Source organism: Ambystoma mexicanum, chromosome 9 (genome assembly GCF_040938575.1).
Source record: "Ambystoma mexicanum isolate Mex_15411 chromosome 9, UKY_AmexF1_1, whole genome shotgun sequence".
NCBI classification, from domain to species: Eukaryota; Metazoa; Chordata; class Amphibia; order Caudata; family Ambystomatidae; genus Ambystoma; species Ambystoma mexicanum.
Window position 1 is genome coordinate 872,408,217 of NC_090931.1, and position 22,479 is coordinate 872,430,695.

Sequence of the window (22,479 nt, forward strand, 5' to 3'; positions counted from 1 at the left end):
GGAATTAATTTTTCAAATTCTAGAAGATCATTCCACAGCCTTTGGTTTGCCGCTGCTAAGAGTACTGTGGTATTAGCTTATTAAGCTGGAGGGCGGAGTTCATGAAGACATTTTTGCAGAGGGCTTCCAGAACGTGATCATCCTTGCTCAGCACTTGTGAGGCAGCAGAATGGCTTAGATCATGTCACAGCCACACTCTAAGGTCACCAAAGTGGAGCCAGCTCCCTCAGGCATCGTACACATTCCAAATATATTTTTGTATGGTGTTACAAAAAAGCTCTGGTCCAGTCCCGAAGGACGGAATGTCCTGCAAGTATGGAGGAAAGGGGACAGGACACAGGAGTAAGAGCTGCATGCACAAAACGCTAACCTGCCTGCTCTGACCTATGCAAAATAAATGGCACCTACAAATGCTAACACATGAAGTTATGAAAATCCTTGCACAAAAATAAATAATACAGTTCTATCATTCATATTAAGTTATATCAAGCCATTTTAAGCAAACATAAGATTTTATCTATGAACACGTAACACACAATATCTTTCTAAGGATGGCAAACGTGTCTTTTATAATAAAACTTCTCAAGGTTGGCTTCCTGGTATTATCCCCTGCCAGGTATCCTTTTCCCTCAGAGGCTCACTGCCTGATGTACTTCATTTACCACGACTACTTTCAATGTTCTCTCTGTCTTTCAGTATAGCACGTGTATTCCTGCACGGTCTATACTTCATTGGCTTTAGATACTACTTGTTCCAACTTTCCCCATATTGACATTTCATATATGGAGACTTGTTCAAGGTCGGTCTTAACTTCTTCACCAGTATTCATTTGCTTGTGGCAATACTTGCTCCAACTTTCCACATCTTGACATCTCAGATATGGAGACTTTTGCAAATTCTGTCTTCCAACTTCTTTATCCGCTTGTGATAACATTTGCTTCAACTTTCCCCATATTGACATCTCATGCATGAGGGTTTGTGCAAATCCTGTCCCTCTATTTTTCTAGGTCAGTATTCAAAATGAATACTTAATTGTCCAATGCCTGTCGGGATGCCCTGGGGTCCCCACCATCACTGGGCAGACTCACCCATATCTGATGGCTTTTCCGAGCCATGTTATGTTGCTGCAGCAAAGTCTTTGCTTGTAGACGGTTTCTCCCGCTTTGCAGACCCTCTTTCAGCTCTCCCGCCAGGTCTGCATTCCCCTTACGGTGAAAGCTGCTGGTGTTTGGCACAACTGTGTCCTTAACAGCTTTGCTGCTGCTGTTGATTTCTCAGTGGCTTTCCCCCGGTGCCTGTTACACTTCCCCGGGTCTTCCGCCACTCCGGTAGGGAATGCTTACAAGCGGCCCCTTGAAAGCACTTGCCTCCTTTAGCACTGTTTGGTCCCGTGTGTCTGCCTTCACCTCCGGTTCTGCTTCCCGCTTCGCCCGCTCGGCTTCTCTTTCCTACGACTTCCTATGGTAGTTGGAGTCCATAGTATTTATAGGGCGACAAAAGATGTTAAATGCGAGTTATGTATATTTGAGGTATGAATGGTATTCTGTTGAGTGTTTTGCAGAAAGGGGTCTTTGGGTCCTACAATGGGAGGGATTTGTAAAGCGACAACCAGCCATCAAGAATTCAGGAATTATGTGGTCTTCCTATCTAGGAAGGGAAGAATACCATGTCACTACCTCTCCCTGATAGCCATCTCCTCCCTTGTGATCCTCCCTCTTAATACCACCCCCAGGGTCAGGATGCGACTGCTGTCCCCTGGCCACACGGGAGCAGATTCCGGGCTGGGATCAGTGAAGGCTCCACAGGATTCATGACAGGAAAGAAAACCGGGACCTGTGTAGAGCCAAGCATGTACAACATAGACAAAGATGGGCTGAAGCATCCACAAGGTAATGAACTAGAGCAGTGATCCCAACATGTAGCTTGCTTGCAGTCTGTTGCTCCCGGCACCGTAAAATATTGCTTGTCAGTTGCTTTGTGCCTTATTTAAAGGCCAAGAAGGAGACACTGCACGATGAGACGGAAGTGGCAGTATAGTTCAAGCCAAAATTTAACGGGTTAGCTAGCCAATCGGCCTGCTCTGGCAGTCAGACATGACATAACATTAGAGGTGAAGAGGGCCAGATGGATTTGCAGTGCGCACAGAACCTGGAAGGAGACAAACAACCAAGCATCACCAGTTGCAGGTTGCAATGGGGCTATATTCACAGAAGCTTGGCAACTACATAATGGGGAAAAAAGTAACACTACTACCCAATTGACTACGTATAAAACGTTTCAATTGGCATTTTTTATTATGCATGCAAGATTTGTGTGCAAATTACTTGTAACCAAAAGGACAATGCAAGGAGTATCGAATATTTCTTACATTTCAATCACCTGATACTTTGCACAGCTGGAAAGTACACTAATGGAATAATAATTGAACCATATGCCAATGTTTGTGCCCTGGTGAAAATGGCCATCTTTGGTTTCGCTGCAGAGGTATCACGTGCATAATGGGCAAATAAGTCTTTATTAAATACTTTGCATGTACCAATTTTTGAACAGGTGAAGTTTAGTTTCTTTTTGATGCTACCATGCATAACTTCAGAAAAGTCACATACTCATTGTAGTGTCCTGGTGGAAAAATTAGCATAATTTGACACTTTGCCATCTGGCACGTGGATAATGGCAATAAGGCAAAGGCTTGCCAAATAGTCCAACAAACTAATTTACTTAACTTCTGATTGAAAACAAATCTAGTTAATTCTAATTAACAGGGCCATCAATTCTGCCAAATAGCCTGGTAATATTCTAGGTAAGACTCCCAACCCCTTCTGTAACAAGGTCTTCAAATGCTCCAAGTTGCGACCACTGTTATTGGCTTAATGTGCTTAAAAGTGCACTCATTGTCTCTAAGGTTCATGGGAGATCGAGGCGTGTCAGGGCCCTCAAATGCTTCAGCAAAATGTTCTTTTTATTCCTAACCAATTTTTGACCGTTGTAACAAACCCAATGTCCTTTAAAATGCACTATTTGTCACTACATTTCACATTAATTCCTAGGTGGATAACCACGAAACCCCAGTGAAGTAATCTTTCAATCCTAGCAGGTTTTGGGCCAGTTGCTGGTCTTGTGTTTTTAAAAATGCACTATTTGTCCCCCAAAGAGAACCTTAAACTCCTATCATGTTAGTTTTAAATGCTCCAACGTGTGACCAATTAGACCGTGAAAACATGTTTAATTAAAATACAGCATTTGGCACCAAATGTCTTGAATTCCTAGGAGAGAACTCCAAGTCCTATGCAATGTTTAAGTGCTGCCATGCTTTGAAACTATACCGTTTGCCAGCCCCTTTATTAAAAACACCAACTTCGGGTCAAATACCGTTAAGGTCCATTGCCAACTGCCTGGATTAGAATTGGACCTGGTCTAGATTACTGTTAAATACTGCACACGAATACAGCCTCTTAAGAATATTAGGTTTCTTACAGATGTAATTTGAGTTGCAATCATTTTGCCACCAACTGAATGCAAATATGTTCCATCAAAGTATGGATGCTGCTCACCGTTCTATTTGATAGGCCATGTTTCTCATTGCCCACATACGTTTGGTGACCCCTGAACTAATGTTAATCTATGGTTCAGTTGATAACACCACCTCCTTGCTGTTTTGCAGGGTGCTGAATTGGTATAGATCTAATCATGTTTAAAGTGGTCTCTTATAGCACAACGTCTGCCATTTTGATGGCTTCTTGTTGAATGATTTTGGAGCTGAAGTGGAATGAGGATTAGTGTGAGGAGAGAGATGCAAGTGCACAACCCGAGGTGTTGATGGGTGCAGGCTGGAGGCACTAGAATCCTGTGCGTCTGAATGCGTCTGGTTGATTTAGGGAGAAGACAATTGAGTGTCTGTGTACCCATGGGGGAGAGCCCAAGATCAATTTAGCTGCAGTGCTGAAATACCAGGACTGCCTCTGGTCTGGAACAAGGGGGAGATGTGGTAGCAGACAGAATTGCTGGGGAGCCATGCTTTAAGAGCGTTATGTGATGTGGCTTTGCAGTGGTTCGTGTGGGGGTGCTTGCAGGCAATAGTGGTGCATGTGGTGTAAGGTGCAAAGACATTGAAAAATAGGAGTAGGTTAGTTGCTGGCGGTTTTTAGACTGATGATATTGATCAAGAAGGTAAGGTTGTCATTGTTTTTGTTTTTACGCTGAGATTTTGTGGAGGTAGTTTCGGAGTAGTTTCCTTTTTCCCTAGCCCTGCCTAATGGAAGCTTGTGGAGGGGTTCTGAAAAGTCCTGTGTCCGCTCCTGATGGGGTATATTGACTCATAAGGGTTTTGGCTGGAGGGGCAGGTGAGACAGCGATGTTGCGACACAAGAGCTTCAACACTTGTGTCCAATGTAGGGGTTACTTGGCTGGGATAGGCGGATTGCAATGGTCTGCGTGTTATGGTCGTTATAGGCTAGACCTGGTCTTGTGTTTGGGGATTGGTGATGAGGTCTGGTGTCTGTTGAGAAGGATACATTAGTGGGACTGATCCGAATGAGTTCGGCCTAACAGACAGAGTGTCACTTGGCTTCCATTTAAGGAGAAGGAAACGTCAACTTCAGAGTGCAGCCGGCATCTTAGGATAGAGCTACGTGGCGCTCAGCTGCCTTCTCGTGTGGCTCGCAGTGCGAGTACTCACAGTGGGTCGTTTAGGCACTCTAGAACAGGGATTACAGCCTTGACACTGAAAGAAGCAGACCAAATCTTATGCAAAGTCAGACATTGGAGAGAAGTGGTCAAGAAGGCAATGAATTCCCTTCGAGTTCATCTCGAGAGGAGCAGGCAGGCAGACCGGCTTCCGGATGCAGAGAAAGTCCCAATCAGGCAGAGGCTGTTCCTGCTGTCCTAACCACAGAACTCGCTTCCCATAGATCAACTTCTGGAATAGTCACATCAGTTTCTGATGAAGATACAGATTTCTGTTAATTCCCCTTGGAGGTCAAATACTATTGAACCAGCACAATATATAGCAGAAATGAAGTGAGCAGCAAAGAAGATGGCAGAGCCTGAATCCTGGGACGCCAAGACGTTTGAGCCGGTGTTGGAAGCCTCCACCAAGGGGGCTGTGCCGGTGGTGGCAGAATGTTGGGCTGGAGAGGATAAGGAGCAAGAAGTGAAGGATAACTGGGACAATGAAGAGGAGGAAGGAGTGGAAGATGGTAAAAAAGAGCCAGAAAAACAGACTCAAAGGTTTCGGAAAAGAAAAAATGGAAGCACAAAATAAAATAAAAAGAATTGAAATTCCAGAAGAAACAGGAGGAAGTTCAAAAACAGTTGGAATCACCAGCACAGGGGTTCACCGCAGAGGAACAGGTGGCTGAGAAATTAAGGCCAAAGAAACGTCAAGAGGAATCTGACCTGGAACTTGTGAAAGAGGCCTTTGGTGACTAAGCTGTAACTGCTATTGATGCTCTGAATCCATCTTCCAGAGAGGACTTTACCGAATGTGCAAAACTGTTGAAAGAAAAAAATCAGGCATTACGAAACGTCTCTCCACTACACATGCTTTCTGGACGAGATGTATGTATTTCATTGGAAGTGGAGGACTTGAAGGTTTCAAAATCGTTGGCTGTGCTATACAGTGAAAAGCAGAAGCAAGAAAAGAACAAAGAAAAAAAGAAGAAGAAGGGTGTTCTACCTGGAGGAGGATTCAAAGCAAACATGAAAGACGACCTTGCACATTACAGTGGTTATGGCCCTGGCAATGCACGCAAATAGGATGCCCCTCACACCTGCTACCTTTTCTTGGTTTTCTTTACCCGTTTTCCCAGTGTCCCTTTACAACATGTAACAAATGTTTTGCCCCAGTGGATTCTGCTGAATGCTACAGTGCAGCCCGTTGCCCCCTGGCATCTGGAGGGCACAGCTCCAAGAGTTGGTTAGGTATTTATGTTCGGGTTTCCTAGTTGGAAAGTCTAATCTTTGGTGCCAAGGGGCTAGTCATAAATAAAAATAAAAGCCCTTTCTCACTTTTGCCTCTCGGGAAGCACTTTAGACTAAGAAATACCTAGACACTTAGCCATTTAACTTTCTTAGAATCACCAAAAATGAACTTCTGGAAAGATGTCATTTGGTAGTAGGTGAGCCATCCCTAGTCTGCCCCCTGCAGTCAGAATACATCCCTACGCCTTCAAGGTTTGATGTGACAAGTGGTGGATGAAAGCATCACTTAAAGGAGTGGAGTTTTATACTGAAGAGATCCTGGATTCATATCATTCCTGGTAACCAGCGAGCATGGATCCAAATATTGCATACTTAGCCGGTCTTTCCTCCACCAACTCCCACAGTCCATTGGAAGTTTCAGCAGGAGATGAAGAATCCAGGCAAAGTTTTGAGACAATACTTTTGCAGGCTCACTAAATGGGACATTGAATGGAACAGTGAGGGCAAGCGGGCTCCTAATGACCGTGTTCAGGATTGTAGTCTTCTACAACTTTTCAGAAAGAACTTGTTGCACGCACGGAGCAGGCAGAGACATTTAATGAGCGAGCCGCTGGGCCTGGGGTTATTCGTGTTAACAGATCATCTATTGCTGAATTTCTGGAGTTTCTGATTATAAAATTGGACTAGGGAGGGATAGAGGGTTGGCATCTCTAGAGTCCCATGCCTACCACTAAACCTCAACATTGGGATTTAACCACAATCCCTGCTGCGTGGTTTGGATCGGCTGGAGATTAATGATCTGTTTTAGCAAAGAGCACTGGATGTTTCTAGTGCATAGTAATGTAATGTGTTTTTGCATTGTGCCGACAGCTCAGCAGATCCTAGTCTGTGAAGGATTTGCTTTCTTTAACAACTGTTTGAAATGCTTTTGGCAGGAAATGTTGCCCAAATTGTTATGTTAACAATTATGACTTCTGCAGTATTTTATAAACCAATGAATTTATTTAATAAAAATCACTACTGTGAAGAATAAATCATGAATATATATAAGTATTAGGCGTTAACCCACATACTTTACATCTCCCTCAACAGGGGTTTCTCCTGTTGAGTTCAAACATTTGAGATCTCCAGTCATTCTAAAATGTATTCGCGATTCAAACCATATATCCTCACAGCTTTAAGGTTAACACTATTGTGGGGTCGCAGTTGCTGAGTTTCTAGGGGAGGACATGTCCGCTACTGGCAACATAAGAGCCCTCCATGATGCGCAGGTACAAGCCCACGGAGCTTCCTTTCTAGAGAGGACGAGAATTGGCTTCTCAAGTGCAAACGTTATCAAGAACTCTCTGGGGCTCTCATATCTTGAATTGCAAGCCAAAAATGTCAGCCGTCTCCAGCGGCTACATTTAATTAATCCGAGTTAAATAAAAAGTTCCAGGTCTCCAAAACATGTAACAGTTTAGGACGTTGTGTTACACCAACCTTCATGACTGCTCTGACATTTGTTGGGAGGACTCAAAAGCAAGAATGCAGACAAAAGCAGTATAGGTAGTACGTGGACCACAAGGTTTATGCATTTCTTTTATAAACATCTAAAACAAGAGGCGCTCAGAAAAGTGACACGTCAAAGTTAAAAAAAAAGTTTTAAAAAAAGTTTTTTTTAAAGAAAGCTCATACTTCTTACATACAGGGGAATCAACTCTTTGCAGATCTCATCGGCTGTAAAAAGGCATGAAAGGGTGGCGTGGCGGAGAAAACCTCAAAATAACAGAGTATTTATAGCAAACATTTCTCAGAGCATGAAGTGGTCTTTATAAGGAAATGCTGCATTCTTATATGCAGGGAAAACCGTTCTACTTTGTGCCATGAGAAATGGCAGAAGGGGTGCCTGTAGGAGGTCGACCCTAATGGCAGAATCTGCGTCTCACTTCACAAGGGCATACGTAAGGTTGTCTGTATTGTGCTGAATATTGCCTCCAGGCTGCTTTAATGAGCGTAAGTGGATGAGCGTAGGGGGACGGGGAGTTGAGGTAGGAGAGGAGAAGAGGGTAGTGAAGGAGGCAGTGGCGGAGCCAGAGAGGGGGAGACCCCGCCCTGCTTCCTCTCTAGTACCCAGTGCGCCCCCAGCCTACCGCTGGTGCCCTATTGGCTGCCCCCCCCACCAAAAGCTGCCTCCGCTAATGGAAGGAGGGCAAGTAGGGGGTAAAGCTGGATCCAAAATCAGGGGGCGACCGTGAAAATAAACCGGGTTAGACTTTATATTGACCCGAATTAGGGAGCCCAGAAAATGGAGGCTAGTGCAGAGGGATCACAAGTATGGGTGGGAAACATTACCACTGCCAAAACGGAAGTGGGAAAATTCAGCAACAATTACGTTCCGCCGGCTTGGCGTATTGCTACCTCTTCCGCCACATTCTTTGGGGATTGCTTTTGTTGTGGCGGAAAGTACATTTTAAAACATTTTAACCACACAAAAAAGAAATTTCGGTACAAAACATTTTGAAAAATGAAATGTTGGCCATGAAAAGGCCACATACTGTCAATTCCGTTCCACAGGCGAAATGGCAGATTAGGTAAATTTTGCCCGAAATGTGCCCATTTTCCCTTGGAACGTAATTGAGCAGTTTCGCCCATCCCTAATCACAGGCATGCAGTATTCTTTCTCTTCCCTCATTAGCACCATCCTACAGGCCCTTGCTGTTTTCTGGTCCAGATGGATGCATTGACCAGGGAGCCCAGCGGTATGGTGGCAGAGTGAGGAGGAAATCGGAACCTCACCAAGTTAAGGTACTTCTCCTTTGTTTGTTTGTTTGTAAGGACATTGGGATCCGTGGAAGGTGAATTCTACGGCATTACACATGAGAAAGCAGTCCCTGCCATACGTTGCAAGGATATTGCAAGTTGCCACAGATTTCCTTGACCTTCTAAGGGAACTTTGCCTTCGGTCTCATTTCCGTTTGATCCGAAACTCTGGGGTGACTTGAAATATGCTTTTTATTAATGGAAAGGGGTATTTACCACTTGTGATAATAAACTAGGTGAAATGTTTCTTTTTGCCCATCTTAACAGGTTTGTGTTGCAAAAAAATACAGTGGGCACATTTTTAAAAAGTGTTTAAAAGCCATTTTAAATGCAGTGGTAACATGCAGATAATGGAAGCCATCTCGCATTCAACAACAGTGCACTAAATAAACACACTATCATGAACATCTCCTCATCAACTAATGGCTCTGAAATGTCAGACAGTTCAGAAAAAAATAAACCCAAACTACTGGAATTCTGTTGTATGTTGGCGCGGACAACAGCACTGTGACGTCACACACGACTGTAATAACTTAGTACAGTTGCACAGAGATTACTATTCCAGTCGAGCAGTGAAGTCCCTGCTAGACTAATCAGCGAAGAACATCATTGTGACACGCCTTTTTACTCTGCTCCTTAAAGAAAAATTGTATTAAAAGGAGGTTTGATCGTGGCGTTTGATATAACAAAGTTTCTCGTGATGGGATCGCTGACCCCCCTGTCTCCCAGTTAAACAATTCACGCCTCCTCCACTTTCCTTCAATATTCGCTATGATATGCTGGCTTCCCTTCTCACAGTAACACATCCACTCTGATGGTAAGTTATGGAACTAAAAGACACGTGGCCAGCAAAGTGTTTTATGTAAAGCTCCAGGCCTTGCCCATCAAGGCAAGGGCCCTCAGTTTATCTTTCCCCAAAATCTGACCTTATGAGCTGGTCGCTTTTTTCGATCCTGCGATGCTACTATTTTAGCAGCACCTCATTTCCAGCTCTCTCACACAAGGGGGGGGGGGGCAGATCCGTTTGTATTCTAAATCCAAATTATTGTAATACATTGCCTCGTGGTATTTGAGCACTTTACTTCAATTCCTTGGAGGACTGCCAACCTTGTGTCCCCCCCCACATGACTCCCTCTTGTGCTTTATCTCAGATTTAGCACCAGGATGCTGATGCAATAGCAGTCTTTATCCACTTGCTCCCATAACTTGCTACCAGGCACTTTGTACAGTGCTCAGTCTCTTGGCAGTGCCTTTGATTCTCGTTTTCACTTCATTTGGTCTCATCACATTTCACTCTGTAATCCTCAATGTGATTTAATTCGCTCAGAACCATAGAATGTCTTTCCCCATGCATTTTATTTTGCATCACCCGCTCGTGTTTGGTGCTGTCACTTTCAAAGATGTCTCAATTAGCGGTGTCAATTCTTCAGACTTTCCAGTGAAAGGGTTAAATGAATTTTAGAGTTCGACAACTGCACACTTCATAGAATGGTACGCCCTTTCATTGGCCCCTGGCCTTTAACAATGTTGCTCTTTTTAGACTAACAACCGTCCTAATTTTTACATTGTGACAATTGCACAGGGTTAGTTTTGAGATGCAGAACACCACACTCTTAGACCAAGACATTTGGGCAATTTTTATTGCATTTCCCAGAAGTTCCTTTTCTTCCAGTATCTATTTGACATCGCCAGACTACTTACCATCATTTGTAATGTTCCAAGTTTATTTTAGTGAAACCTTGGACTCCAGACAGACACACACACACCCCCCCCCCCCCCCGATCCCCTGGATTAGCCTGGGTTTCCTTAGCAGATTCATGTCTCAGGTGTCTTTGCATAGCACCTTTTACTACGGGTTCCAGCATGCACCAATGTAACATCTCATTCTTCCCAGGGATCTGATCTCCTTCTTTCTCACATTGTTCCTCTTGATGCTCTCGGGCTGCTCCGTGCTCGCTTCCATCACGAGGCGTTACACTCTTCTCTCGGCTCCACTAATTCAACTTGTTACACCAGTTTCCTCTTAGATGTCAGCATCTATTGAGTTGTCTGGCACTCAACTGGTTTAGCACCTTCTGATTAACTATTGTGCATGGTTCAGCGATACTCACAAGGCTAGTCTGGATGCTAGTCACCTTCTTCAGTTTGCTGTGGCTATCTAGGGTAGTCAGCTTTACTGCGCGTGCTGAACCAACTCCCCTTTGCTCTCAGCTCCTCTTTGGTTCTCCACATCAGTGTTTTGGACCATATACAGTTACTTTCTCTTCAGACAGTGTTTAATGGTGTTTGGTGACACATGAAATCCTGAACAATTACAGTGATCCACCGCCTCAAACGCCTCCCTCTCATGCCGCTTCCTCCATAAGTCTACCAATTTATATGTGTGGTACCTGCTAGACTGATTTCCAAGGAAAAGGAGGCTTAAGCCTTCAGAATGTGGGTGACATGAGCTAATAACCTGCATTCCCACTGTAAAACTGTATGAAAGGAAGGGGCACCCATTGGTAAAAACATGGCAGGATGATTGTAGGTTGACCCGGTTTCTGCATTTTCTAGGCACTTACTGTAGCACTTAGCATATTAGGTGATTGGTCTTATACTGGGAAGAACGGTATTTATTGGGGCTCTCTGGCACTTGGGAACCAGTAAGAGATGGATGGGTAGAGCGAGGACCAGAGGCAGGAGAGCAATGTAGCTTTTGCTGCAGTGTTGATGCACGCAGATGAGAAGAAACCAGACTGTGTGAGGGTAAGTATCTAGATATGTTTGATAGAGCAGTGTCTAGGGGGCCCTAGCTTAGAAAGATCATGTGATGGGTATGTTTGGTACCAAGTGTCTTTTTGTGTCGGGTTCATACTTGCATATCATAGCGCTTTGAGGTTGTGGGCAAAACGTTTTGGTGTGGTGTGGTTCAATGTTACTGTGGTGTGGGGGAATGGTGTTGTTAAGGTATGAGCCTGGAAGGTTAGTTGCTGGTATTGGCTTTGGATGAGGCAGTGGCATGGGTACCTCCTATTTATCCGCCTTGGATGTCTGTCCTATCCGTGTGTATGGAAATATTGGATATATGGTGGATTTCATTTGACCTTTTAGAAAACGCTTAAGCGCTTCAAAATTAAACAAAAACATCTGTGTTTAGGTAAGGAACATACCGTTTTCAATAACTGAAAAAATAGAGAATATGGGAGTTCAAGAAACCATGGCCTCAGAAGCCATTGTGACATCAAAAGTGCATTTTTAAGTTGATGGAGCGGACGGTCTAATTAATGGCCTTTTCATAATCAGATTGCTTGAGCACCCACATTACCTTTGCCTTAACAAATACTAGTCAAACAATGGAAGTTTCATAAGAGTCAGAAACCACTTAATGCTTGGAACAATGGATGGAAAATCTATCACTCAAGTACGCTGTTGTTTCAAGTTCAGCCCTACAAAGACTCTATTGATAAGAGATTGTGTATAACCAGTGATGGGTAGAATTCATCTCTCCAAACTAACACTCTCAAAATAGCTAGCAAAAACAAAAATATTTTATTTCAAAGGCCCATTTAATTATGAAAATATTCCTAACTTTGAAGCTGCATGTCCTAGTGAATTATAATGTGCAAACGCAGCATCATAAAATAATAGATTATGGTAAATCTATAGTTCTTCATAGAATACACATCTATAAATACATTTTGATGTGAGATATAGTATCCAGATGCACTGTGCCACAGTTAGCAAGTTCACATACAATATGGTATTTAACACAATTTCAAACCAACAGAACTTCAGTTATTTAAGAAATACATATTTTAATAGAGGTAGATGGCTCACTCCCAAAGGTGGGAGCAAAATAGATGATGGACACTCCTCTTGATATTCAAAACTATGAGACTAATGTAAGCCAAGAGGGTAGACTTTGTGGGTATGCTTGAGTGACATTATGCGAATCAGATGACCCACCCAATAGAATATTGCTTCATCAGATTACAGTGAAGTGGGGTGCAGACGAGAAGTAAAAATACCAAACCATATGTGCACAGGAGGAGATCTTCACTTTAATCCTGCACACTGACAGCACAGTCAATTTGACAGAGGAAATCCATGGAAAATTTGCAGACTAAGCAGAGGCATTTCATTGTACAACAGAGGAGGATTTGCTAACATAGACAAAGGGGGGGCAGGGCTTTGGTGACCTTGGTGACCTTGTTACCTGCATCCAACGGCTAAGAAGGAAAATCTGATAACATTATGTCCACTGATGTACTGGTCCCTTAAGAATAGAAGTAGAAGAGCATCAGCTACAAGGTCCATAGAGATTCATCCCTGATGCAGATTTCTGGCCGAGATGTCGATTCAGCAACTGAAAACATAAGCGAATCAATGCCCCATCTATCTTTTTAGAAGTCACATTCCCTTAGTAATTGAAAATTGGGAAGAGTGGGCATTTCCCTCTCCAGGCACAAAAATAACTTAATTTCATTGGGTGGTTTCAGAAAGCAAGAGTCAGCTGGGATCTGTGGTCTCGGATACAAAAGGGGCTCACAGATTTCACGAAGGGATTAAAACACTCATCTGTCCTGTAGCAGCCTTCCTCAATTAATATCCCCAATTAAACTCTATTTTTCGAACTTTGTAATAATTGCGTGGGAGGGATGTTAAAGAAATGGAATAAAAAGGAACCAAGGGTTCAGATCTATTCCCCTTTTTATGTGCCTTTCACTGCTAAATCAAAAACATTTAGAATGTCTCTTTACTTGTCCTTATTACTTTGACATTATTTGTAATCCAACCTTCCATAATGTAGACAGGAAATGTGATTTTGCCACAAGGTCTCAAAGATTTATCATTGAATAACATGTAGCTTATGCTCATAAATACAAAATATTCCACATCAGTTTCAGCATAAAAAGCCAATGTGCAGTAGAATAGTGCAATATTCTTTCACCCAAGAGTACTGGTGTGATTAGGTTTCATATTCTATGATTTTCCATGTTTATGATTGACGTGATTTATTAAAATGATATCGATACAGGTAGTCAGTATTTAGAAAGTCCTTCACTGATCAAAAGTATTCGAATAAGCAATGTTATTTCTTTGTCTGTGGTTTATTTCTAATAGTGAGAACAGAAGTAGGCAAGTCATACTAGGAGACAGTTTTTAATTTCAAGACAACCCCAAATGTATTTACAGCACTTAGGTGATTTACCCCGTTGTGAATTGGAGACCACCTGGATTTAAATTAATGTATTATTTTGAAATATAAACACAATATTCTAATTCAAGAGAGTCTGTTTTTGTTGCAGATTGTGGGTTGGGATTTTTATTGTTGGGACTAATTATACTTATGTTACTCTCGTCCATCAAAAGGACATGAATTAAATGTATACATCCTGATAGATGGTTGGCTTGAAAAATGCAGATATCACAAGTGTCAACACATGAATACCTTGTTAAACAAAGGCATTGTTTCACATCAGATACGTGCAAAGATGTGTTCCTTTGCTGAACTAGATGGCTCTGGATGAATGGGGTCACAAGGTATATAGGCTGTTTGTGGAGTAAATTAGACATTCATGAGATTATTGACTTAATATTGATTAGTTGTGGCTTACAGTTTCTGTTTAAAATATGATATGGTGCTGTCTTCATGTTTTGTGGTTTTAAGAAAACATTTATAAACTCTGAAGCAAGACATGTTAATGATGTTTGATTAATGATCATTGGTTATCAACTATTAAAGCATGATTCATGATCAAATATCCAAGTAAAACATCTCTAAAATTACAGGTATTACAAAAACAGGTCAGGATCACACAGTGTCCAGTTATTTTCTTCATGGGCAGTGGGGGACCCAGGATCCAGAACTGTGGAAAGACCAAATGGAGGATATGGTGGAGAAGGGGAATAGACATCTGGGAAGAACATGGCCCACGAGAGCAGTCATCATGGAGAATGTATATGACTATTACCAACAATGATGAAAGACCTATTCTGGTGAATCTTTCAGCAGATCCGGATTTCCTTTTTCACTGTAAGTTAGTAGAAAGCAGATGTACGTGAAAGGGAGACCAACATTAACAAATATAAGAAAACCGCTCAAAGGATACCAGATGCATAAACAGATAATTCAACAACTTAATGATCAAAGAGAAAAAGAAAAAAAAATTGTAAGAGGTCCTGGATAGCAAACAGACTGCAGTGTAACAACAAAGTCTCCTTGAGGCAATATGCAATGCAGCCAAAGAAAGTTAAGAGCTTTTGAGTGTCAACGTTGCTCATTGTTTATGCTTACAGAAGTATGACAAATTAAAGGGTAAATTCAATGTTCACATCACTTACACCTATACTCTGTTAGGTGATACATGGACACTCAAAATGCCACCTTAATACAACCAAGAAAGCACTGTGAAACTAACTGCAAAGTAAGTAGATTTGCAGGGTGAGTTTGCACAGCTGCAGCAGAAGAACAAGTTACTTTCTTACCTGGTAACGTTCTTTCGATGGGATGGTCCGACGACGTATTCCATATCTATGACAGGTAATGTCCACAGCTGTGCTGCTTCGGAAAATCTTTGGCGTCTACGTCCTGCGTCGATGACGTCGATGCGCCGTCCCCGAGGACCTCCTCCGACGGCCGACGTCACCCGATGTGATAAGTAGGACGCACGACGCCCATAGCCTCAGTTATAGTTTTTTCCCAGAACGTGTGCCACCAGTTTTCTGCCAGTCAGACACACAAGGCCTTGCGGAACGCAAGCTGCAATCGCAAAATAAATTCTGCAGCGGGGAAGGCAGGGAGGGAGCGATATTGGAATACGTCGTCGGACCATCCCATCGAAAGAACGTTACCAGGTAAGAAAGTAACTTGTTCTTCGAGGGGATTGGGTCCTCCGACGTATTCCATATCTATGACAGACTCCCAAAGCAGTACCAAGCAAGGAGGTGGGAAAGAATTTAGAATCCAAATTTAGCATGCCCAATCAAATTGCGGAATAGAGAATTGCCTTGCCAAAGTCGAGATCTTGCCCTCTGATGGAATCAAGGGAATAGTGACCTACAAAAGTATGTGCTGAAGCACAGGTGGCTGCATCACAGATGTGACGAATAGGAACTCCCCTCTGCAGGGCAGTAGACGCAGCCACTCCTCCGGTAGAATGGGCCCGCAAGCCAGCCGGAGGGTCCTTACCCGCCAAGCGGTAACACTCGGAGATAGCTAAAATAATCCAACGAGACAAATTCTGTTTCGTCACAGCTTGTGCCAAACACTTTCCAGCGTAACCAATGAAAAGTTGATCGTCCACTCTGACCCGGGACATGCGCGAGATATAAAAGCTCGACGCTCTCCTAGGATCAAGCCTATGGAGCCTCTCCTCTTCCTTACCAGGATGTGGGGGAGAATAGAACGCCAGAAGAACAACCTTCTGGCTCAAATGAAATTCCGAAACCACCTTCGGAAGAAAAGAAGGACGAACTCTAAGGACAACCCTGTCCTTGTGAAACACAGTGAAGGGTGGCTTAACTGAAAGTGCCTGTAACTCACTCACTGTGCGAGCCGAAGTAACTGCAACTAAAAACACAGTTTTCAGAGTTCACAGCCTCAAGGGGCAAGAATGTAAAGGCTCAAACGGAGCACCCATAAAAAACTTAAGAACAAGGTTCAAATCCCAACCTGGCACCAGAAAAGGTGATGGAGGGAACACATTAGTGAGCCCTTTCAAAAACTGCGAAATTAAAGGAATTTTAAAATAGGAACACTCTTCAGACGAGCGCTTAAATATGGACAGCGCCGCCAGATAACCTTTAATGGTCCCCACTTGCAAGCCCCTGTGGGCCAAAGAAAGCAAAAAAGACAAAACCATGGGAATGTCACATTCAAAAGGATCCACATTCTGAACTCTGCACCAGTCGCAGAACTTTCTTCAACGGCAACGGTACAGAGACTTTGTTGCCGGCCGCCTGGCCGAGAGCAACACCTCCATCACGTCTTAAGGGAGGTCCCAATCCTTATACCTCAACCTTTCAGAAGCCAAGCGTGAAGATTGAGGGATCTGACCTCTGGATGGAGAACCTGACCCCCCTTTGTGAGAGCAGATCGTCTCGGTAGGGAAGACGACGTGGAGGGCAGATGGGCAAGTCTAGAAGGTCCCGGTACCACGTCCTCCGGGCCCACGCCGGAGCAATGAGGATCATCCGGGAACCGAACCTCCGTAATCTCTGCAGCACTTGTGGGATGATGGGGACTGGAGGAAACGCGTATAGCAGTGGGAATGACCACTCCACCACGAACGCGTCTCCTAAGCCTCCTTTTGGAGGAAATTCCCGCGAGCAAAACCTTTCGCACTTCCGGTTGACACTGGAGGCGAAGAGATCCACTTGAGGGGTCCCCCAAAAGGTGAAGATCTCCAGGAGAATCTCCTGAGCCAGCTCCCACTCGTGAGAGATCGAGCTCTGCCTGCTCAGAGCGTCCGCCGTCTCGTTGTCGTCTCCGGCCAGATGAACAGCCGAGATCGAAACTTCCTGCTGGATGGCCCAGAATTCGAGCTGCATCGCCTCCTTGCACAGCAGAAGTGACCCTGCCCCCCCCCTTTTTGTTGAGGTAGTGCATGGCCACCGTGTTGTCTGTTAGAATCAGGACACTCTTTCCGCACACAGTCGGCAGAAAAGCCTTCAGGGCTAGCCTGACGGCCCTCAGCTCCAACAGATTGATATGGAGTCTGGACTCTGACGGAGACCAACGACCGCTGACTGTCAACTCGTTGGCATGAGCTCCCCATTCCGTGAGGGATGCGTCCGTCACGATCGTCACCTCCGGCCAGGGCAGCCAAAATGGGGGCCCTTCATCAGATTGCCCTCGACGGCCCACCCCAAAAGGTCCCGGGCTACCGAGTGCGGCACCTGAACAGGGTCCGACAGCCTGCCGGAGGACTGAGACCACTGGAGCTTGAGCGCCCACTGCAAAGATCTCATCCGCAGACGAGCCTCTGGCACCAGAAGAATGCAGGATGCCATGAGGCTGAGTAGTCTAAAGAAATCGGACGCTGGGAGATTCTGGGCAAGCTGAAACGTGTGCACCATCTGCTGAATGTGAAGAGCCCTCACCTGGGGAGGAAAACACTGCCCCAGGGACGTGTCGAGCACTGCTCCGATGTACTGGAACCGCTGCGTTACTCAAATGGGACTTCTTTAAATTGAGGGAGAAGCGTAGGCTGTGAAGGGAGTGGCAGGTGACGGACAGATGATCCAGGACTTGCTCGGGAGAGCTCCCCCTGATCAACCAATCGTCCAGGTAGGGGTAGACATGAATCCCCCCTTTCCTGAGATGCGCTGCCACCACCACCATGAGCTTGGTGAAAACCCTTGGGGCGGAGGTCAATCCGAACGGCAGGACCCGAAACTGAAAGTGCGAGTCGCCAACCGCGAACCTCAGGTACTTCTTGTGCTTGGGATGGATCGGCACATGGAAGTAAGCATCCTTGAGGTCGAGAGACACCAACCAGTGCTGAAGTTGAAGGGCCTAGAGGACTTGAGAGAGAGTCACCATCTTGAACTTGTCCTTTCTGAGGAGTTTGTTCAAACCGTGCAAGTCCATGATGGGTCTCAATCCCCCGTCTTTCTTCGAAATCAAAAAATAAGGGGAATAACATCCCTTGTTCCTCTCCGCTACAGGCACCAGTTCTATGGCGCCTTTCTCCAGCAGGGCTTGAATTTCCTGCGCAAGGAGCGGATCCAGACAATTCAAAGAGAGGTTCCCTGGTGAATTGTCGTGAGGCCTCTGCCCAAAAAGGAAGACAGTAGACAGTAGCCGTGGGTTATGATCTCCAGAACCCACACATCCAAAGTAATGGCTTGCCACTCTACAAGATGCTGCGCCAGCCTTCCCCCAACCAGCGAACAATGGGACCTGGCCTCATGACTGAGTGGTAGCAGCTGTGGCGTTGCCTGAGGGCAAAGAGGCAACTGCCCGAGCGGCCTTGGCGCCTCGAGTACCTTTGTTTCCACCTCTGGTAGTCTTACGATGGCCTCTTTGACTGCTAGCTCCCCTCGCTTTACTGAAGGACAAGTAATAGCGAAAGGAACCACCCCTCCATTGCTGTCCTCTAGGACGAAAAGGCAGAGGTTGACGAACTGCAGCGCCCAACGACTTCGCTGCAGCTCTGGAGGTCTGCAACCTCTCAAGGCTCTCGTCAGCCTTGCTGCCAAAAAGGTGTTCACCGTCAAAAGGCATGTTGAGGAGCCGGGACTGCACATCAGGAGCGAACCCAGACTTCCGCAACCACACAAACCTGCGCATTACGGTGCTCGCCGCCATGGACCGGCTGACACAATCCGCCAAGTCCAAACCCGACTGAACGGCCTCAAACATAGCATCCTTGCCATCCTGAACCATAGCAAGGAAACCATCTTGTTCGTCCCCTTCGGGAATATGATCAGCCGCTAAAGCAACACAGTTCCACAGAGTGTGTGTGAAACGAGACAAGGCACATATGGAGTTGGCCGCCTGAAGCGCCATACCCCCCGAAGAAAACACTTTCTTCGCCCAGCTGTCAAAACGTTTGTCGTCCCTATCCGGAGGGATGGTAGGATACGACGCCTGCTTTGCCGGGGCCGTAGCCGCCTTCACCACCAAACTCTCCGGGGTGGGGTGCCTAGACAAGTAGCAGGGGTCGCTACTGGCTGGACGGTATTTTCGCGACAAAGACTTGCCCACTGCCGGAAGACTCTCCGGAGCAGTCCAAGCCGCCGCCACCCTTCTCTGCAAAGCCATATGAAAAGGCAAGACCGGGTCAGTGGGTGGACCGAGATCAAGGATGTCCTTGAGATCATCCTGAACGAACTCCCCCGGGGGAGCTGACCAACCCAAGTACTCGGTAACCCGAGACATAAGGCGCCGATATGACGAATCGGCATGAGTGCCAGGCTCCGGCCGACAAAACTCCACCTCCGGAGAGGTGTCCAGTCCACTGGCATCATGCAGTGACTGCCTCAGGTCATCAAACTGGCTATGGCCTGAGATAAGGTCATCTGGAACCGTAACCGGAACCAGGCCGCCATCAGAGCCTTCATCACCCTCTGAAATGTACTCCAGGTGGGGAGAGGAAGACCTCTGCGGACCAAAGCAGTGCCGGACCTTAGCCATAGCCTTTTTAGGGGCAAACCCCGTGCCACGGGGCTTTTCCGACACCATCGCCTCGAAAGGCGTCAAGGGCGCGCCGAACGAGTCGGCGCCGACAGAAAAGGCATCGACATCGAGCGAATCAGCGTCGACGTCAGCTGCAACGCCTCCAGCATCTGCGGCGTCGACACAGTCCTCAAAGCCGGATCTCCGAGCGTGTCTCTCGACAACCTGGTCGCCGACGGCATCGACGACCCCCTCGGAGGCGGAGCCTCGAGAGAAATCGTCGACGACCTCGGTGCCACAGGCGTCGACGTCTTCTTCGAAGACGGCACAGGATCACGCGGTCTCGAGAGCGTCGAGGACCGGGACCTGGAACGGGCATACCGTTGTCCGCGAGCCGTGCCGACCACCCGAGCCCGAAGGCGTACGGGCGGTGTCTCTCGACCGGTGCCGATCGACCTCACTCGGAGGCGCGGACGGACCGGTGCCCTGCGATTCCAGAATCGCTAGCATCTGCTTCCCGTAGGAAGCCCATTCCTCCGGTGTCGCTTGCATGGAGTGATAAGCGACCCGCCGACGGGCGGAGTCCTCGGAAGAGGACGGGAAGGCGACCTATGCCGGCGCTTCCTGGAATGCCTAGAAGAGGCGGAGGAGTGGCGAGACTGACTCCTGGAAGGAGACCCACCGGACTTCCGACGATGACGCAGAGAGTCACCCCTCGAGTCATCGGTCGAAAGCCCCGCAGACCTCGACTTCTGGGGCTTAGACACCCTGCCTACCGACAGCTTCTTCTCGCGTTCCCGCAAGGCCTTTGCAGTGAGCGACTGGCAGTCGACACAGTCGTCCGTATCGCGGGCCTCCCCGAGGCACCAGAGGCAGGCGTCGTGCGAATCCATGACCGACATCTTGGACCCACAGTCCCTGCAGTTCTTGAAGCCCGGACGCTGGGTCGAAGATGAGAAAGACATCGCCACAAACAGGTCTTCACAACAAACCGAACAGGTTCAACGAACCGAGAATAGAAAACAGCAAACTCCAACGAGTCGAGGCGTACCGAGATTCACGAAGCGAACACGTTCGCGGAAAAAACGGAACTGAGGCTATGGGCGTCGGGCGTCCTACTTATCACATCGGGTGACGTCGGCCGTCGGAGGAGGTCCTCAGGGATGGCACAACAACGTCATCGACGCAGGACACAGGCGCCAAAGATTTTCCAAAGCAGCACAGCTGTGGACATTACCTGTCATAGATATGGAATACGTTGGAGGACCCAATCCCCTCGAATAGTAAATATAGGCAAGCAGCAAAGAACCAGACATAACAGGAAAAAAAACACTGTCAAGGAAAATAGCAACTTGCTCTGAAACGGACACAAACACAAATAAAAGGATATAAAAACGGTGTCTGCACAAGATATAGTGGAGAATAATGAAAGGATGACATTGAGAGAAAAATTGGAAAAAGCAAGAAAGGACCTCGCTGATGCAGTCCAACTAACAGGGCAATTGAGCAAAGAAGAAGTTAACTGGCAATCAATAAACCAAGGAACCCAAGAGACCGAGAATGCAGTACATGTTTGTCAGTGTGAAAGAGATTCCCTACAAAGGGATTGTACAAAATACAAAAGAGTCGCTGGTCTCTAGAATGAACACATTTAGTCTACTAGGTTAAGTCTTGCTGAATTTAGTGAAAAACTAGTTCAATGCAAACAGATCATCATTGAAATGAATGACAATTTCAGGCTAGGACAGGAAATGAAGACCTTTCCTCAGCAAAACGAGTGGCTCTGGAACACCCGATTCAAACCAAGACCTTGGGGGTGCGAGGTGTACCATTTCCCCTTCCCAAATATCCAGAGAGGCAGTTCGCGGTGGTTGTGTCATTCTTGTCCGTCAAAAGGACCTTAATTGTAGAAGTCTTGACAAAAAAGAAAAGTTGCCAATAGCAATGTGTGTACTAAACTTGTTCCTTTGAGGAAGAAACTAAACTACGAGGCAAAGGCGTTTAAGGTCCCCAATTTCCTGCTGTGCAATAAAAAACAATCAATGAAGGGAGAAACACTGATACTTAAATTCTTGCTACATTCATTTCCTACTCGGAGAAGGAGTACACAAATCAGAAATTTCTGGGGGAACAGCTAACCGATCTAGCCGGCCAGCCTGGATCATCTTCATCGATTCACCATGGGTGCTTCCTGAACCAGGCTGAGCCATGTCTTGATCCGGGTCTGGCCCAACCTTTGCCTCTGAACTTTCACTCCAAAAAGTGTCAGTTTGCGTTTCCTTTAAACAACCAATTACCTACCTCTCAGTAATGTTTTTTTTCTGATTGATTAGTCCTTCCTACCAGAGATTCCCAATCTTAGACGAAAATTCTCTAATGATAGTTGTCCCAAGAAACTTTTTCAGCCAAAGGGCGGTGCAGTGCAGCTTCATGTCAGCGCCAGCATGACTTATCAAAGGACAAATAAAATTCAACCACACACCTGTATTGCCAAGGCTGCACTGGCGACCCTTTTAGGCACGCAATGCTCAAGACTGCCTGCGTCACCTACAAAGCAGTCAAACCCATAACACTGCTCCACTTGGCCAAGAACCTCCCCATTTCCGAAGACCACCGCACCACCAGAAGCCACAAGATCGTTTAGCTGGAAA

The 22,479-nt window shown here is 45.9% G+C and overlaps 1 protein-coding gene across 21 annotated transcripts in view; it reads right to left on the minus strand.

Annotated features, from left to right (window-relative positions):
• Window positions 1–22,479, minus strand: part of LRRFIP1 (LRR binding FLII interacting protein 1) — an 813,895-nt gene that overhangs the window by 665,114 nt on the left and 126,302 nt on the right. For 16 of the 21 annotated variants that reach the window (XM_069615974.1, XM_069615976.1, XM_069615973.1 and 13 more), the window contains exon 2: window positions 5,395–5,490. The exons of the other annotated variants lie outside the window; for them this stretch is intronic. In XM_069615974.1, the coding sequence (XP_069472075.1) occupies window positions 5,395–5,490 (96 nt within the window). The remainder of the gene's footprint in view (window positions 1–5,394; window positions 5,491–22,479) is intronic. 21 annotated transcript variants of the gene reach the window in all.